Source organism: Mustelus asterias, chromosome 8 (genome assembly GCF_964213995.1).
Source record: "Mustelus asterias chromosome 8, sMusAst1.hap1.1, whole genome shotgun sequence".
Classification (NCBI taxonomy): Eukaryota; Metazoa; Chordata; class Chondrichthyes; order Carcharhiniformes; family Triakidae; genus Mustelus; species Mustelus asterias.
Genome location: NC_135808.1, coordinates 117863183 through 117878529, shown reverse-complemented (window position 1 = coordinate 117878529; position 15347 = coordinate 117863183). Strand labels below are relative to the sequence as shown.

General features: G+C 44.7%; 1 protein-coding gene across 1 annotated transcript in view; it reads right to left on the bottom strand.

Annotated features, from left to right (window-relative positions):
• The window catches only part of LOC144497479 (dihydropyrimidine dehydrogenase [NADP(+)]-like), a 760900-nt gene that overhangs the window by 31357 nt on the left and 714196 nt on the right, over positions 1-15347 (bottom strand). Inside the window, exons 21-22 of the mRNA XM_078218814.1 lie at positions 8534-8677; positions 2488-2628 (exon numbers count right to left, since the gene is read on the bottom strand). Of these exons, the coding sequence (XP_078074940.1) occupies positions 2488-2628; positions 8534-8677 (285 nt within the window). The remainder of the gene's footprint in view (positions 1-2487; positions 2629-8533; positions 8678-15347) is intronic.

Below are 15347 nucleotides of genomic sequence, written 5' to 3'. Positions count from 1 at the left end.
CTCCATGCAGTTACCCTAGCTAGTCCCCCTGACACTAATGGATAATTTAGCATGGCCAATCCACCTAACCCGCACATCTTTGGACTGTGGGAGGAAACCGGAGCACCCGGAGGAAATCCACGCAGACACGGGGAGAATGTGCAAACTCCACACAGACAGTGACCCAAGCCGGGAATCGAACCCGGGTCCCTGGTGCTGTGAGGCGGCAGTGCTAACCACTGTGCCACCGTGCCACCCTCATTCATTCATGGGAGATGGGCATCGCTGGCTGGCCAGCATTTATTGCTCATCCCTAGTTGCCCGAGGGCAGTTGAGAGTCAACCACATTGCTGTGGCTCTGGAGTCACATGTAGGCCAGACAGGGTAAGGATGGCAGATTTCCTGCCCTAAAGGTCATTAGTGAACCAGATGGGTTTTTCTGACAATTGACAATGGTTTCATGGTCATCGGTAGATTCTTAATTCCAGACTTTTTTTATTGAATTCAAATTGCACCATCTGCCATTGTGGGATTCGAACCCAGGGCCCCAGAACATTAGCTGAGTTTCTGGATTAATAGTCTCGTGATAATACCACTAGGCCATCGTGTCTTATTGCTTCTGAAAACAGTGTCATTCTTTCTCAGAATCCCACGGAGTGGATTTTATTGGGGAGGGGGGAGCGTATTCTTTGCACCCCGCCGCATCCCTACCCCCCACCCCCTTACACCACCGAAATGATCATAATCAACCCATCCACACGAAACCTGGCTGCTCCAAAGCAGTATTGCAATGGGGGCAGCGGTGATTGAGTCAGACGGGGTACTTCTACCCCCATCCTCAGTAAACCCCACCCAAGAGAGCTGCCTGATTGGCCAGCTGAGGTCCCAGTAGTGCTGCAATCAAGTCGTGACCACGTTTGGGACCACAAGCGGCCCCCAGAGAAGAAATGTCATGGCTCGCGGGCTTCAGATAAGTCGGGGGATTTTCGACAGGCCTATCTGGATGATTCCAATGATGAGGAGTATGTGGATGGAAGATGGAGGGGCCCTAGTTTAGAGATGGGGGAGGCAGAAAGGGGGTTTACAATCTTGGGGGAAGGGGGTTGATTACTGACCCCACCACACCCTACCTAACAGCAGCCCACACAATGAGAGCTGCTGGGCTGCTCAGTTTGCCCCCATCATACATAGAAACATAGAAACGAGAAGCAGGAATAGGCCATTCGGCCCCTCAAGCCTCAGCCATTCTATTTGATCATGGCTGAGTGTCAAATTCAATATCCTGATTCCCCCCTTCTCCCCATATCCCTTGATTCCTTTAGCCCTGAGAGCTAAATCTAATTTCTTCTTGAAATCAGACAATAGTTTGGCCTCAACTACTTTCTGTGGTTGTGAATTCCACGGATTCACTACCCTCTGGGTGAAGAAATTTCTCCTGATCTCAGTTCTAAAAGGTTTACCCCTTATCCTCAAACTATGCCCCCTAGTTCTGGACTGCCCCACCATTGGGAACATTCTTTCTGAATCTACCCTGTCTAACCAATAGAACAGAGGCAGCTGAGGGGAGATTTGATTGAGATGTACAAAATTGTGAAGTGTTTGGATAGAGTGGATGGGAAAGACCCATTTACTTTAGCAGGGAGGTCAGTGACTAGGGGCCATAAATTTAAAGTGATTGTCAGAAAGATGAGAGGGGAGATGAAGAAACAATTCTTCACTCAGTGCTTGTTCGGGGTCAGGAACTCAGGGTGAGGCTGAAAACCTCATTTCATTCATAACATGTTTGGATGTGCGTCTGAAGTGCTGTAACCTGCAGGGCTATGGACTAAATGCTGGAAAGCGGGATTAGGCTGGGGGCTCATTTACAGCTGGCACAGACACAATGGACCAAGTGGCCTCCTTCTCTGCCGTAAGCTTTCTACAATTCGATGAATGAGCTACTAGTTACTGATTAGTGCCTCAGAAAGGCCCCAATCCCTTCAGGAGGAGGAGGAGGGAAGGTGGGATACAGAAGCTTGTGAGAAAATCAAACTTCATTAACATGCAGAGGGATAGAGGGCTTGTGGTGTCCGCAAAACAGAAACATCTCCAAAGCAACTGTGACTTTCCTCTTTAAATTCTAGGTCTGAGCAGGATGAATAAGTGAGAAAGTATTCTAAAATTAATAGCATTCCTTTTGTTCAATTTGTCCGTCATTAAATTGGTGAAAAAAATGCTTAAAAGCAGCAATTAATAGTGTAGTCCCAAATGAAAGTAGCATTTATCCCACCAAAGGATCTCGCTTTAACAGTTTGTTATTTAAATGAATAATTACTTATGCCCATTTATCTGTGCATTTTCTTTGGAAATTTATTTCCTGTAGGTCATAAAGTCTTCAGTTTAGGAAACTGTGGCCAGCTAAAGATCTCCTTGGAACAGATATACATGAGGATTTCAATTTGTATGTACAAATTCCCCACAATTCAGATGCAGTAATACACAGTGTGCTCATTACTAAAGCCTTCTTACCTGGTAACCAGAGTCATTGCAAGTCATGTAGCATTTTCCACAGTTAATACACATTTCTTCATCAATCAAAGCCACCACATGCTCCTCATTATTCAGCATACCATAGGTTCCAATAAGTGGCAAAGTTCTGCCAATTATTTCCTGGATAAGCATAAGAGAAATGGTCAATGTAATTTGGAATGGCAAAAATAGATAGAAATGTGTGAGCAAGTACAACGCAGTTCATGAACTGACCAGAATCCTAATGTGGTATTTTTGGAACATTTACACATGAATAAGGAAAGACTTTGGCTGGAATCTTATTACCGTTCACGCTGGCGGGATTTCCCATCCCACTGCAGTGAACGGAGATTTGGCCGGCCGCCAAATGATCTTGACCTCGCTGCAGCAGGAGCGTGGCGTGAGCGGCAGATAAGATCGTGCCCATTATTTTTGTCATTAATAAAATTCAATTATCCAAATCTGATCTTTCGTAACAGTAATTTTATCAATCTTTGATTGAATTGTTCCATTTTGTTTCTAACTTTGGTGCAACTCCTCTGCCAGAATTCCACCGCCTGGCCCACCACGGGAATCGGAGCAGGGGATGGGTGGACAACGGGAAGGTCCGTTGACCTCGGGTGGGATTTTTCGGTCCAGGATCAAGCGAAGCCGCAAAATCCCGCCCCCCGTGTCTGCGTGGGTTTCCTCTGGGTGTTCCACGTTTCTGAAAGACGTGCTGGTTAGGTGCATTGGGCATGCTAAATTCTCCCTCAGTGTACCCGAACAGGCGCCAGAGTGTGGCAACTAGGGGATTTTCACAGTAACATCATTGCAGTGTTGATGTAAGCCTACTAATGACACTAATAAATGAACTTAAAAAGAAACTTTACACTTTAACTTTTATCTCACAACCCATTTTGGAGAATATTTTTGTTCTTTCTTTATGGAATGTGGGCATTGTTAACTGGGCCAGCTATTTATTTTCCATCGTCAAATGCCCTTGAAAAGACAGTGCTGAGCCACCTTCTTGAACCATTGCAGTCCTTGTAGTGTAGGTCCACATATAGCGCTGTTAGGTAGTGAGATTCAGGATTTTGACCCAGCAACTATGAAAGAATAGCAAGATATTTTGGGGTGTATCTAGATACCCAGCACTCTTGTCCTTCTAGGCAGTAGAGATGATGTTCACGTATCTGCAGTGCTGCAGTGTATCTTGTATATAATACGAGTGCACCAGTGATGGAGGCATTTAGTCTGGTGGATCAGGTGCCAATAAGGCAGGCTCCTCTTTCTTGACTGGATGTCAAGTTTCTTCAGCATTGATGAAGTTGTACTTATCCAGGCAAGAAAAAGCCCCCCAATGCACACCTAATTTATGCCTTGGGGAGTAAGGAGATCAAATTTACTTGCCACAGAATTCCAAGTCTCTGACTTGTTCTTGGAGCCACAATATTTATGTGGCTGGTCCAGTTCAGTTTCTGGCGAATGGTGACCCTCAGGATGTTGATGGTAGAGGAATCGGCAATAGCAATGTTACTGAATTTCAGGGGATGATGGTTAGATTTTCTCTTGCTGGAGATGGTTATTATCTGGCACTTGTGTGGTGCAAATGTTACTTCTTGCTTCTCTGAATGTTATCCTAAATCAATGTAACTTTGAGTCGTCTTCCCTAAGACCATACCCTATTATCCATTTAACATGCTTGGGTGCCTTTCAAAGTTTAAAGTTTATTAGTGTCACAAATAGGTTTACATTAAGACTGCAATGAAGTGTTAAATCCCCTAGTCGCCTCTGGTGCTTGTTCAGGTACACTGAGGGAGAATTTAGCATGGCCAATGCACCTAACCAGCATGTCTTTCGGACTGTGGATGGAAACCCATGCAGACATGAGGAGAACGTGCAGACTCTGCACAGACAGTGACCCCAAATCGGGAATCAAACCTGGGAACCTGGCGCTGTGAGGCAGCAGTGCTAACCACTGTGCCACTGTGCATTGCTGATGACTGAGAATGGTGACTTGAAAAAAATGTACAGATATATTTAATCCCCATTTTATGATGCACATTTCTGAGTCATAAAAGGATATGGTTTTGAAAAGAACTGGAATGTACCCATTAAACTGGAAATGTGGTAAAATATAGCCGTGTGAATTATTTGCATTTATGTAACTTCTAAGCCTTGCAATTTTTGATTTATTTGATGCAAGGGCCTGGATATTTACTTGGAGTCAGAGAAGGAATTGTTGGTGGGATGTGTAAGTGGAGGTTTGATGATGGGAGGGCCCTGCTTTAGGGGACAGGGGTCAGAAAACCAAGAGCAATGATTTTCCCTCAAGATCTGCCGAATTTAATAACAAGAGGAAGGCCTGAGTGACACATCTTCCTCCATTTCCTGGCCATTGCCAGCCACTCTGAGAGCCTGGCTGGCTAACAGTCGGGTAAACATAGAAACATAAAAGATTGGAGCAGGAGGTGGCTATTTGGCCCTTCGAGCCTGCTCCGCCATTCATTATGATCATGGCTGATCATCCAACTCAACAGACTAATCCTGCTTTTTCCCCATAACCTTTGATCCCATTCGCCCCTTGTGCTATATCTAGCCGCCTCTTGGATACATTCAATGTTTTGGCCATGGGAGTGGAGAAGGAATATTGGGGGTGGCATGGAGATCGGAGGTCAGGGACAGGGAGGATGGGGTTTGAACGCCAGTGGTCGGGGTGTGGTAAGAGTGGGGAAGGTGAGGAGCTATTGTGGGGGAAGTGAGGAGTCAGAGCACAGAGGGTGAAGCCAGTGGCGTTGGATATCAGAGCCCCGTGGGATCAAAGACTGGGGTTTGGGGAGCTTTGATGGGAAGGGGTGTTGCCATTTGAAATCCATGGGGAGTTGCGGGGGAAATGGAAGTTGGAAGTCAGGGGAATGGGAAGTCAATGGCAGTGTGTGGTGTGATAATCAAGGCATTAAAGGGAGATGAGGAGAGATCAGAAGTTTTGAGGGTGGGGAGTGTCCAAATGCAGGGATGTGTGTGTGTGAACTAGACTAACTGGATCGAGCAGGAAAGTGGAAAGGTCTCCTTGATCATCCTGAATCCAACAGTCTTCGCCTCCCTTTAGCTGCTGCGTTTCTTGAGGCCCAGGAAACATGGACAGCAGAATTAAATTTATATTTCATTTAATGGATCTACATGAAGCATGCAGCCCCGATATAATATTCAAATTGCCAACCCATCTCCGGGAAGCAGGTAGATTCACTCCTTCCTCCTTTGTTACGATGAGAAGTGGGTGGGTTGGAGTTGGGAGTCTGATTTTTAACACTGTAAGTTCCCACTGGACTTAAATCAGTCCATTGTTTTGGGGTCAAAATCTAACCTTCCCTCATCTGGCTTAAGGAGGAACGTACTTTGTTTATATCTAAGACATATTTGAGAGAGAGGGGTGGCATGGGGAGGCATTATAGTGGAATTATCACTGAACTAGCAATCCAGAGTCACAGGGCAGTGAACCATCTCCAGTCACAGTCACAGTCTCTGGGGGCACGGGTTCGAATCCCACCAAGGCAGATGGTGAAATTCAATGAAAATCTGGAATTAAGAATCTACTGACGACCATGAAACCATTGTCAGGAGCGGCATGGTGGCACAGTGGTTAGCACTGCTGCCTCTCAGCACCAGGGACCCGGGTTCGATTCCTGGCTTGGGTCACTGTGTGGAGTCTGCACGTTCTCCCCGTGTCTGCATGGGTTTCCTCTGGGTGCTCCGGTTTCCTCCCACAGTCTGAAAGACGTGCTGGTTAGTTGCACTGGCCATGCTGAATTCTCCCTTAGTGTACCTGAACAGGCGCCGGAGTGTGGCGGGATTTTCACAGTAACTTCATTGCAGTATTAATGTAAGCCTACTTGTTGCATTAATAAATAAACTTTTTAAAACTAAAAAGATTGTTGTAAAATCCCATCTGGTTCACTAATGTCCTTCAGGGAACGAAATCTGCCGTCTTTACCTGCTCTGGCCTACATGTGCCTCCAGACCCACAGCAATGTGGTTGACTCTCAAATGCCCTCAGGGGGCAATAAAGTGGGCAATAAATGCTGGCCCAGCCAGTGTTGCCCACATCCCATAAAAATGAGTTTAAAAAAAGTCTATCTGGCCCACTCTCCATTGCCAAACCCATGCTTGATTTCCTGTATTGGAAATCAAACATAACCCCTGGAGTTGCATTCTCCACTATCAACCATCCCCTCTGTCTCTCCTGCCCCCCTTTAACAATCAGTAAAGAATCTTATGGGCTTTGAAAGTGCTGACAACACAACTTCCCTTCTCAGTAGCCAGCACTGTAAACAGTCCCATCTCTTCTGTTAATGACCTTCACTTTCCCTATCATCACCCATCTCTTCGAACAATTCATCCATCATGTGTTTGTACTTTAAAACCCTTGCCAGACGTCCTGTCTCACTTTCTTTTCAAGGGTCCTCAAATGTGTTGTTGTTTCCCAGATTTATTCCAGCAATTCTGTCTAAATCCCTCCAAACAGGATTCTGCCACAACGTCCAAACCTCCCTCACCCAAGTCACCAATCCACTAACCACTATGATGTTTTTGACATGATTAACCGCACCAGCCTCCACCGACACCTCTCCTAAACTTTCCAACACAGTGGGACTAAGCTTGCTCATGTCCAATCTAACCTATCTGATAGTAGACAGAGTTTCTCCAAAATGGGAGACTTCCAGCCAGCCACAACTCGTGAGCCTCCACAGATCCCTTTCTTGGTTCCCCCAACTTCCCCATCAAAATGTTTCCCCTTGACAACATCAACCAGAGGCATGAGAGCAGATTTCACCTCCCCATCCCCCCCCTCTCACTCATCCCACTCTCTCTGTATATAGTCCAGTCTTCGGTGAGATGCAATTTCCTCCAGCTTTCATTCCCTCACCCTGCAGTATAAATATCTCCCATTTTCTATGCCTTTTAGCTTTGATAAGGGTCATCTGAACTCGAAACATCAGCTCTTTTCTCTCCTTACAGATGCTGCCAGACCTGCTGAGATTTTCCAGCATTTTCTCTTTTGGTTCCTCGAGCTAAGTGTTGGTATGGCCAAAACCATTGAATTTGGCTCCAACAAACTCTTGATACTGATTCCATTCCTTCTCTGCCTTACCATAGACTCATAGAATCCCTACAGTGTTGGAAGAGACCATTCGGTCCATCGAGTCTGCACCAACTCTCTGAAAGAGCATCTCATCCAGGCCCTCCCATATCACTGTAACCCACTGTATTTACCCTGGCCAATCCACATAACCTACACATCTTTTGGACACTGAGGGGATATTTAGCATGGCCAATCCACCTAACCTGCACATTTTTGGACTATGGATGGAAACTGGAGCACCTGGAGGAAACCCACAGAACCAGATTGCTTATAACCTCAGTGTGCTATTCGACCCTGAGGCATGTTTCTGATTTCTGATCCTCCCCATTATAAAGCGTACCGACATTCACTTGTGTAATGTTGACATTTACATCTTAAAATCTAATCCATGTTCCTGTCACTTCCAGACTTGATTAATCCAATGGCTGGATCTGTCATTCTCCCTGCATCTGATCCTAAACTCTGCTTTCTGTGTTGTCTCACCTATCACCCATGCCTTTACCAACCTAAATTCCAAAATTTAAAATTGGACTTCAGATTTAAAATTGTCCTGATTGCATTTAAATCCCTTCAAGGGCCTCTTCCTTGAAAACTCCTCCAACTCCTACAATCCCTCCACAACTCTGTTCTGATTCTGCTCTCTTGCACACCCATCCACGTTTTCTGCCCCATCATTGGTAGCCGTGCCTCCAGCCACCCAGTTCCCACATTCTGGTGCTCTCTTTCCAAACTCCTCTGGCCGCCTCTGCTTATTTCAGACCCTGCTTCAAACCCAGCTTGTTCAGCAGCTTTCTGGTCACCTCCTGATACCTCACTCTTTGGCTTGCTGTTCAACATTTCCACATGCCTCTGTGAAGCATTGTGTGTTTCTACGTGAAAGGTCTTATTTGACTGCAGACTTTTTGCTTGCTTTTTTCTTATTACCTGAACCCTCGGAATGGGTTTCTTGACTGTATATGGTGCTTCATCAGCTTCCTGGAGCATTCCATTCAGTTCCTTCTGTTTTAGTTTATGCTCTGCTATAATCTTCTTGCGTTGCTCCAGGTAGGGACCAAAACTGGGCAAATGCTGAAAAACAGCCAATTAAAAAGAAAAGTGGTTAAATTAGTTTGCTTTTACTAGAACCCATATACTTATGGCCCTGACAATCGGCATGTATTTACAATGTATTTCTAATATGCCGCTGCCTCGGTAAAGCAGCCAGCTTAATCAAGGACCCCACACACCCCGGACATTCTCTCTTCAATCTTCTTCCATCGGGAAAAAGATACAAAAATCTGAGATCACGTACCAACCAACACAAAAACAGCTACTTCCCTGCTGCCATCAGACTTTTAGAAACACAGAAACTAGAAGCAGGAGTAGGCCATTCAGCCCTTCGAGCCTGCTCCGCCATTCATTTTGATCATGGCTGAACATCGAATTCAATATCCTGATCCCCCCTTTCCCCCATATCCCTTGATCCCCATGACTTATCTTATATTAAGTTGATCTTTCTCTACACCCTAGCTGTGACTTTAACACTACATTCTTCACCCCCTCTTTTCCTTTTCCCCTACGTACTCTACGAACAGTATTGTCTGCATAGCGTGCAAGAAACAATACTTTTCCCTGTATCTCAACACATGACAATAATAAATCAAACCAAATGTTTAATATTGAACATTAACAGAGACTAGAAAATTCAGAAAGCTGCAGTTTGTTCTATTTTGTAACCGTTCCAAAAAAGTGCTTTGTCCACTTCAATATCATTACTGTACGGCAGAAAAGGACTTTTAAAACTGGGCAATTACAACCACTGGTTTTTCCCTTTTCCTGAATGACTCCACCAGGAGACGAACAGAAAATATTTTTTTTCCCAAAGGAGGTGTAGTAGGTTTCCCACTGGGAGAAAGTGACCCAGCAGGAATCAGATGTAGCTCATCGGGTGAAGCAGCACTACTTTCTGAGATGGACTATCAATCTGCTCAATGTGGACCTGGCAAAAAAAAAATTGTTTCATTATAAATTCAGCGTTGCTGCTATTGGAAAGGAGCTGCCCCAGGGTGCAGGCTTAGCCAAAGACTAAACATTCACTGCATCACCTACCATCAGGCTTCTCAATAATTTAACACCTCACGCTCGCCCTCCCCCACAAGCCTCAGCACCTCGGTCAGGCGTGCTAGCAACTGTCTCAGGACATTTTAAACAGATGAGAAGTGAGCTGCTGCCAAAGGTGCAGATTTTAGTCTCCTTAATGTGAAAACAGAAGTAAAAAATAAAATTCCAAAATGTGGACTGGATAGCTCAGTAAAGTGCAAGTTCATCGATTCCTTGTTCCCAGCAAAGAGCCATATTTGAAGGGAATGCAAAGGGTTTAGATTTGGCCCAGGCGATCTTACTGTCTTGGGAATTTAGCCATACAATATACAAAGAAACATGGAAATAACCAAGGAATTAGCTTAACCTAGTAGTTGTTCCATGGCCCTGCTCATACTGACAGTAAAGGTGTTAATGACAAAAGTGTGTTGGCGAAAGTATTACAGGGAGTCATATGACACTGGCAGGAAGCCAGTGATCCAATGTTTCAGCATATTACCAGGAAAGTTCCCATGCTGTTTCTGGCAGTGAATCAGAGATTACCGTATGGTACGTGTGAACATGTTACATAGAGATCAACATCAGGGTCACAGGCGTGCAATGACTAAATCGTTCAAACTCCTTTTTTTTATTACATGGTATTCTGTGAGTTGTCCTGATGCTTTGGGAGTCAATTTCCACAGATCCGTCCATGACTTTGATATCTTTAAAATAAATAAAGGGGTTGAGAGAGAAGCTAGCCCCTCTGGCGGGGAACTCGAAAAACGTGAAGATATAATTTTAAAATAGTGTTCAGCCATTCAGAAGTGAAACCAAAGAGCAAAGAACAAAGAAAAGTACAGCACAGAAACAGGCCCTTTGGCTCTCCAAGCCCATGCCGATCATGATGCCCTAACTAAACTAAAAAAAGAACCTTCTGTCCTTACTTGGTCCATATCCCTCTATTCCCTCCCTATTCATGTACCCATCCAGATGTTTCTTAAATGTTGCTAATGTGCCTGCTTCCACCACCTCCTCTGGTAGCGTGTTCCAGGTATCCACCACTCTGTATCGAAAACTACACCCACACATCTCCCTTAAGCTTTCCCCAATTCACCATGAACCTGTGCCCCCTCGTAATAGACACTTCCACCCTGGGAAAAAGCCTCTGACTATCCACCCTGTCTATGCCTCTCATAATTTTGTAGGCCTCTATCGGGTCTCCCCTCAGCCTCCGTCTTTCCAATGAAAACAATCCTAGTTTGTTCAACCTCTCTTCATAGCCAACACCCTCGAGGCAACAACCCTGGTGAATCGTCTTTGCACCCTCTCCAAAACTTCTACATCCTTCTATAGTGTGGTGACCAGAACTGCACGCAATACTTCAAATGCGGCCTAACCAAGGTTTTATAAAGCTGCAACATGATTTCCCAACTTTTGTACCGGCTGTTGAAGGCAAGCATATCATATGCCTTCTTAATCACCTTGGCCATCTGTGTCGCCACTTTTAGGGAACTGTGGATCTTTTTTTATTCATTCATGGGGCATGGACATCGCTGGTTGGCCTGCATTAATTGCCTCTTCCTAGTTTCCCCGAGGGCAGTTGAAAGTCAACCACATTGCTGTAGGTCTGGAGTCACATGTAGGCCAGATCAGGTAAGGACAGCAGATTTCCTTCCCTAAAGGACATTAGTGAACCAGATGGGATTTTCCTACAATTGACAATGATTTCATGGTCATCAGTAGATTCTTAATTCCAGATATTTTTTTTAAAATTCAAATTACACCATCTGCCATAGTGGGATTTGAACCAGGTCCCCAGAACATTAGCTGAGTTTCTGGATTAATACTCTAATATCACAAGGTCATCGCCTCCCCTGTGGACCTGCATGCCCAGATCCCTCTGTTCCTTAGGGTTCTCCATTGACAGTATAATTCACATCTAAATGTGATCCTCCAAAATGCATCACCTCGCATTTGTCTGGATTAGACTCCATCTGCCATTTCTGTGCCCAATTCTCCAATCTATCTATATCCTGTTGTGTCCTCTGACAATCCCCAGCACTATCAGCAACTCCACCAATCTTTGTGTCATTCGCAAACTTACTAATCAGACCCCCCACATTTTCCTCCAGATCATTTATATATACTACAAACAACAGAGGTCCCAGCACTGATCCCTGCGGAACAGCACTAGCTACAGATCTCCATTCTGAAAAACACCCTTCCACTGCTACTCTTTGTCTTCCATAACCAAGCCAGTTCTGTATCCATCTAGCCAGCCCACCCCAAATCCCATCCAATTTTAATTTTTGTTCAGTTTGCCATGTAGGACCTTGTCAAACACCTGACTAAAGTCCACATAAACTACATCCACAGCCCTTCCCTCATCAGTTATCTTTGTCACCTCTTCAAAAAACTCAATCAAGTTGGTGAGACCTGACCTTCCCTGTACAAAACCATGTTGCCTGTCACTAACTAATCAATTTTCTTCCAAAAATGCATATATCTTGTCCCTCAGTATCTTTTCCAAAAGCTTCTCCACAACTGATGTCAGGCTAACAGGCCTATAATTTCCTGGATTATCCCTGCTTCCTTTCTTAAACAAGGGAACTGTATTGGCTATTCTCCAGTCCTCTGGAACCTCACTTGTAGTCAAAGAGGAAGTGAAGATGAAGGGGACAGTTTTTTTCACACATTAATGGGATGTGAGAAAATAAGAGATCTTAAGATTGAGATGGATATATTTATTTATCAGGTAATAGTTTCAAGGGAATCTTTGGTTATCATTTCCCTATCTTCTCTGGAATCAGCATGCTGTTAGAGGACTAGAGGGCTGCTTTTGCATAGCTGTTGAAAAAGGTAGAGAGGAATAGACAGAGTAGTTATCATAGATTCGCAGCACAGGAGGAGGACATTCAACTGTCATGTCTATGTAAGCTCTCCAAAGTAGATGGTGGACAGGCTTTGGGGAGTCAGGTGGTGAGCTACTCTCCGCAGAACTCCAGCTTCTGACCTGCTCTGGTAGCCACAGTATTTATATGGCTAGTCCAGTTCAGTTACTGGCCAATGGCAACCCCCTTGATGTTGATAATGGGGATTCAGTGATGATGATGCCATTGAATGTCACCGGGAGATGGTCAGGACCTGGTTAGATGGTTGTTATTGATTAATGACCGTTACTTATTAAAGATGTTTTATAAACACAATACATAATGATAAAGGTGGTTCTGACTGCATTGAGGAAGGGGATTCTGGATCAGGCAGCACTGGCCTGTAAACCATAAACACTGACTTCAGTGCTTTTTGATTGGTTCCTGAATGTGTGTTTGAATTCTGTCTTTGACTCCGTATCAATCTTGCTCTCTGCCTCTCGGCTATCCAATGAGAAAGGCTCCATTTTCTAACTTGCAATGAAACACAGACTATGATAATAAACCATTTTATTTGCCTGAGAAGATTTCAGAATTTAACGCCTGATTCAAGTAGGATAAGGAAATACACTCTGAGGGAAAGATTTGTTCTCTTAGTGCTGCTTCATAGGCAACTGATATCATTAATGAATGATATACAGACTGCACAGATAGTGGCCTCTGGTGTTGCCTGCCTGAAGGGAATTGATTTGTTCTACATAGCTTGAAGCTGAACTATACAAATGTATTTCTCCCCCTTCCATTTGTTCCTCTATTTCTCAAGCCGATAAGCTTTTTCAAGTTTATAGAACTTTTATAATTTGTACGGAAAAGAAAGTTATAATAGGTATGTAATCAATGTAGTGATGGAAGTTGATCTCTGTTTACATACATGCATTTACACATATACATGCACACACGCATGTGCTCATAAATACACACGCAGATGCACACTCAAGACGCACGCGCAAATGCAGACACACACACAAGAATATATTTTTGATTTGATTTAGTATTGCCGCATGTATTAGCATAATATGAAAAGTATTGTTTCTTGCGCGCTATACAGACAAAGCATACCGTTCATAGAAAAGGAAAGGAGACAGTGCAGAATGTAATGTTACAGTCATAGCTAGGGTGTAGAGAAAGATCAATTTAATATGAGGTAGGTCCATTCAAAAGTCTGATGGCAGCAGGGAAGAAGCTGTTCTTGAGTCAGTTGTTAGTGACTTCAGACTTTTGTATGTTTTTCCCGATGGAAGAGAGTATGTCCGGGGTGCGTGGGGTCCTTGTTTATGCTGGGTGCTTTTCCAAAGCAGTGGAAAATGTAGATGGAGTCAATGGATGGGAGGTTTGTTTGTGTGATGGACTGGGTTTCGTTCACAATCCTTTGTAGTTCCTTGCAGTCTTGGGCAGAGCAGGACCATGCCAAGATGTGATACAACCAGAAAGGATGCTTTCTATGGTCCATCTGTAAAAGTTGGTGAGAGTCATATTGGATGTGCTAAATTTCCTTAGCCTCCTGAAACAGTTGAGGCATTAGTGGACTTTCTTGACTATAGCATCGACATGGAGGGACCAGGACAGGTTGTTCATGATCTGGACACCTAGAAACTTGAAGCTCTTGACCATTTGCACCCTTAAGTCTCACCTTTTACACAGAGGGTGGTGGGGGCCTGGAATGTGCTGCCAAGTAGGGTGGTGGAGGCAGGCACGCTGACATCGTTTAAGACTTACCTGGATAGTCACATGAGCAGCCTGGGAATGGAGGGATACAAACGATTGGTCTAGTTGGACCAAGGAGCGGCACAGGCTTGGAGGGCCGAAGGGCCTGTTTCCTGTGCTGTACTGTTCTTTGTTCTTTGTTCTGCCTATCAATGTTCATCAAAATATAAAATGGCAGCCCCAAGGAGACCCCTGTTCCTATTGCCAGGACCTGTCAACCTGGTCCTAACAAGACACTGGACTCACAGCTCAATGGATTTCTTCAAAAGGAATACGCTGTTTGCAAAAGAGGAAGTTAAATCACTATTCCTTTTGAAGAAAACACAACTGTCAATCAGGCTAAGTATCTTTGAAACATTGTGGTTAGGATCAGTGGAGGTATTTGGGATGCATTCAAGTGTGAAGGGAAATGAAAGTAAACACAGCTGACTGGAGCATGAGTTAAAATCCATTGAGCTGCTCATGCATTGAAATTGACAGAGATTAAAGGTTTCCAGTGGAATGGAGAGGGTTTCAAAGGTTTCACCTTGCTAGGAAGCCTTAGAAACTTCAAATCAAAGCTGTGTGAATACATTGGGGCCAAATTAACAGCTGTGCAAAATGGAATCTCCTGCCACCCCTCCAGGTGAAATTCACATCTCCTCTTTGTCAGAGGACGTCAAAGGGGTCTGCTCACACCTGAAGCCTCTGACATGGAGAAAGGTAAATCTCTGCTGCAGAATGGAGTAAAATGCAATAAAATCACCATGCCGGGGTGATCTTCAGGTCTGCCAGGGCTAGAAAGGGCAGCTCAGCCACAAGACCCTCATCCCCGGAGGAGAATGAAGAGGTTGACCCCTTGGCCACAGCATAATCCCTAGAACTCTTGAGGGACCCTTCCTCTGCAGCCTGGCAGAGGTGTAAATGGCTACTGGACGTACCTCCTTGACCCCCCTTCAGGGCCTAAGGTGCTGGGCCAAGGTACCAGGAGGCAGTGCACCACTGGCACTGCCAAGGCACGTGGCCTAAAGGGGGAGGAGCTGAGTGGGGGTCTGAGGGAGAAG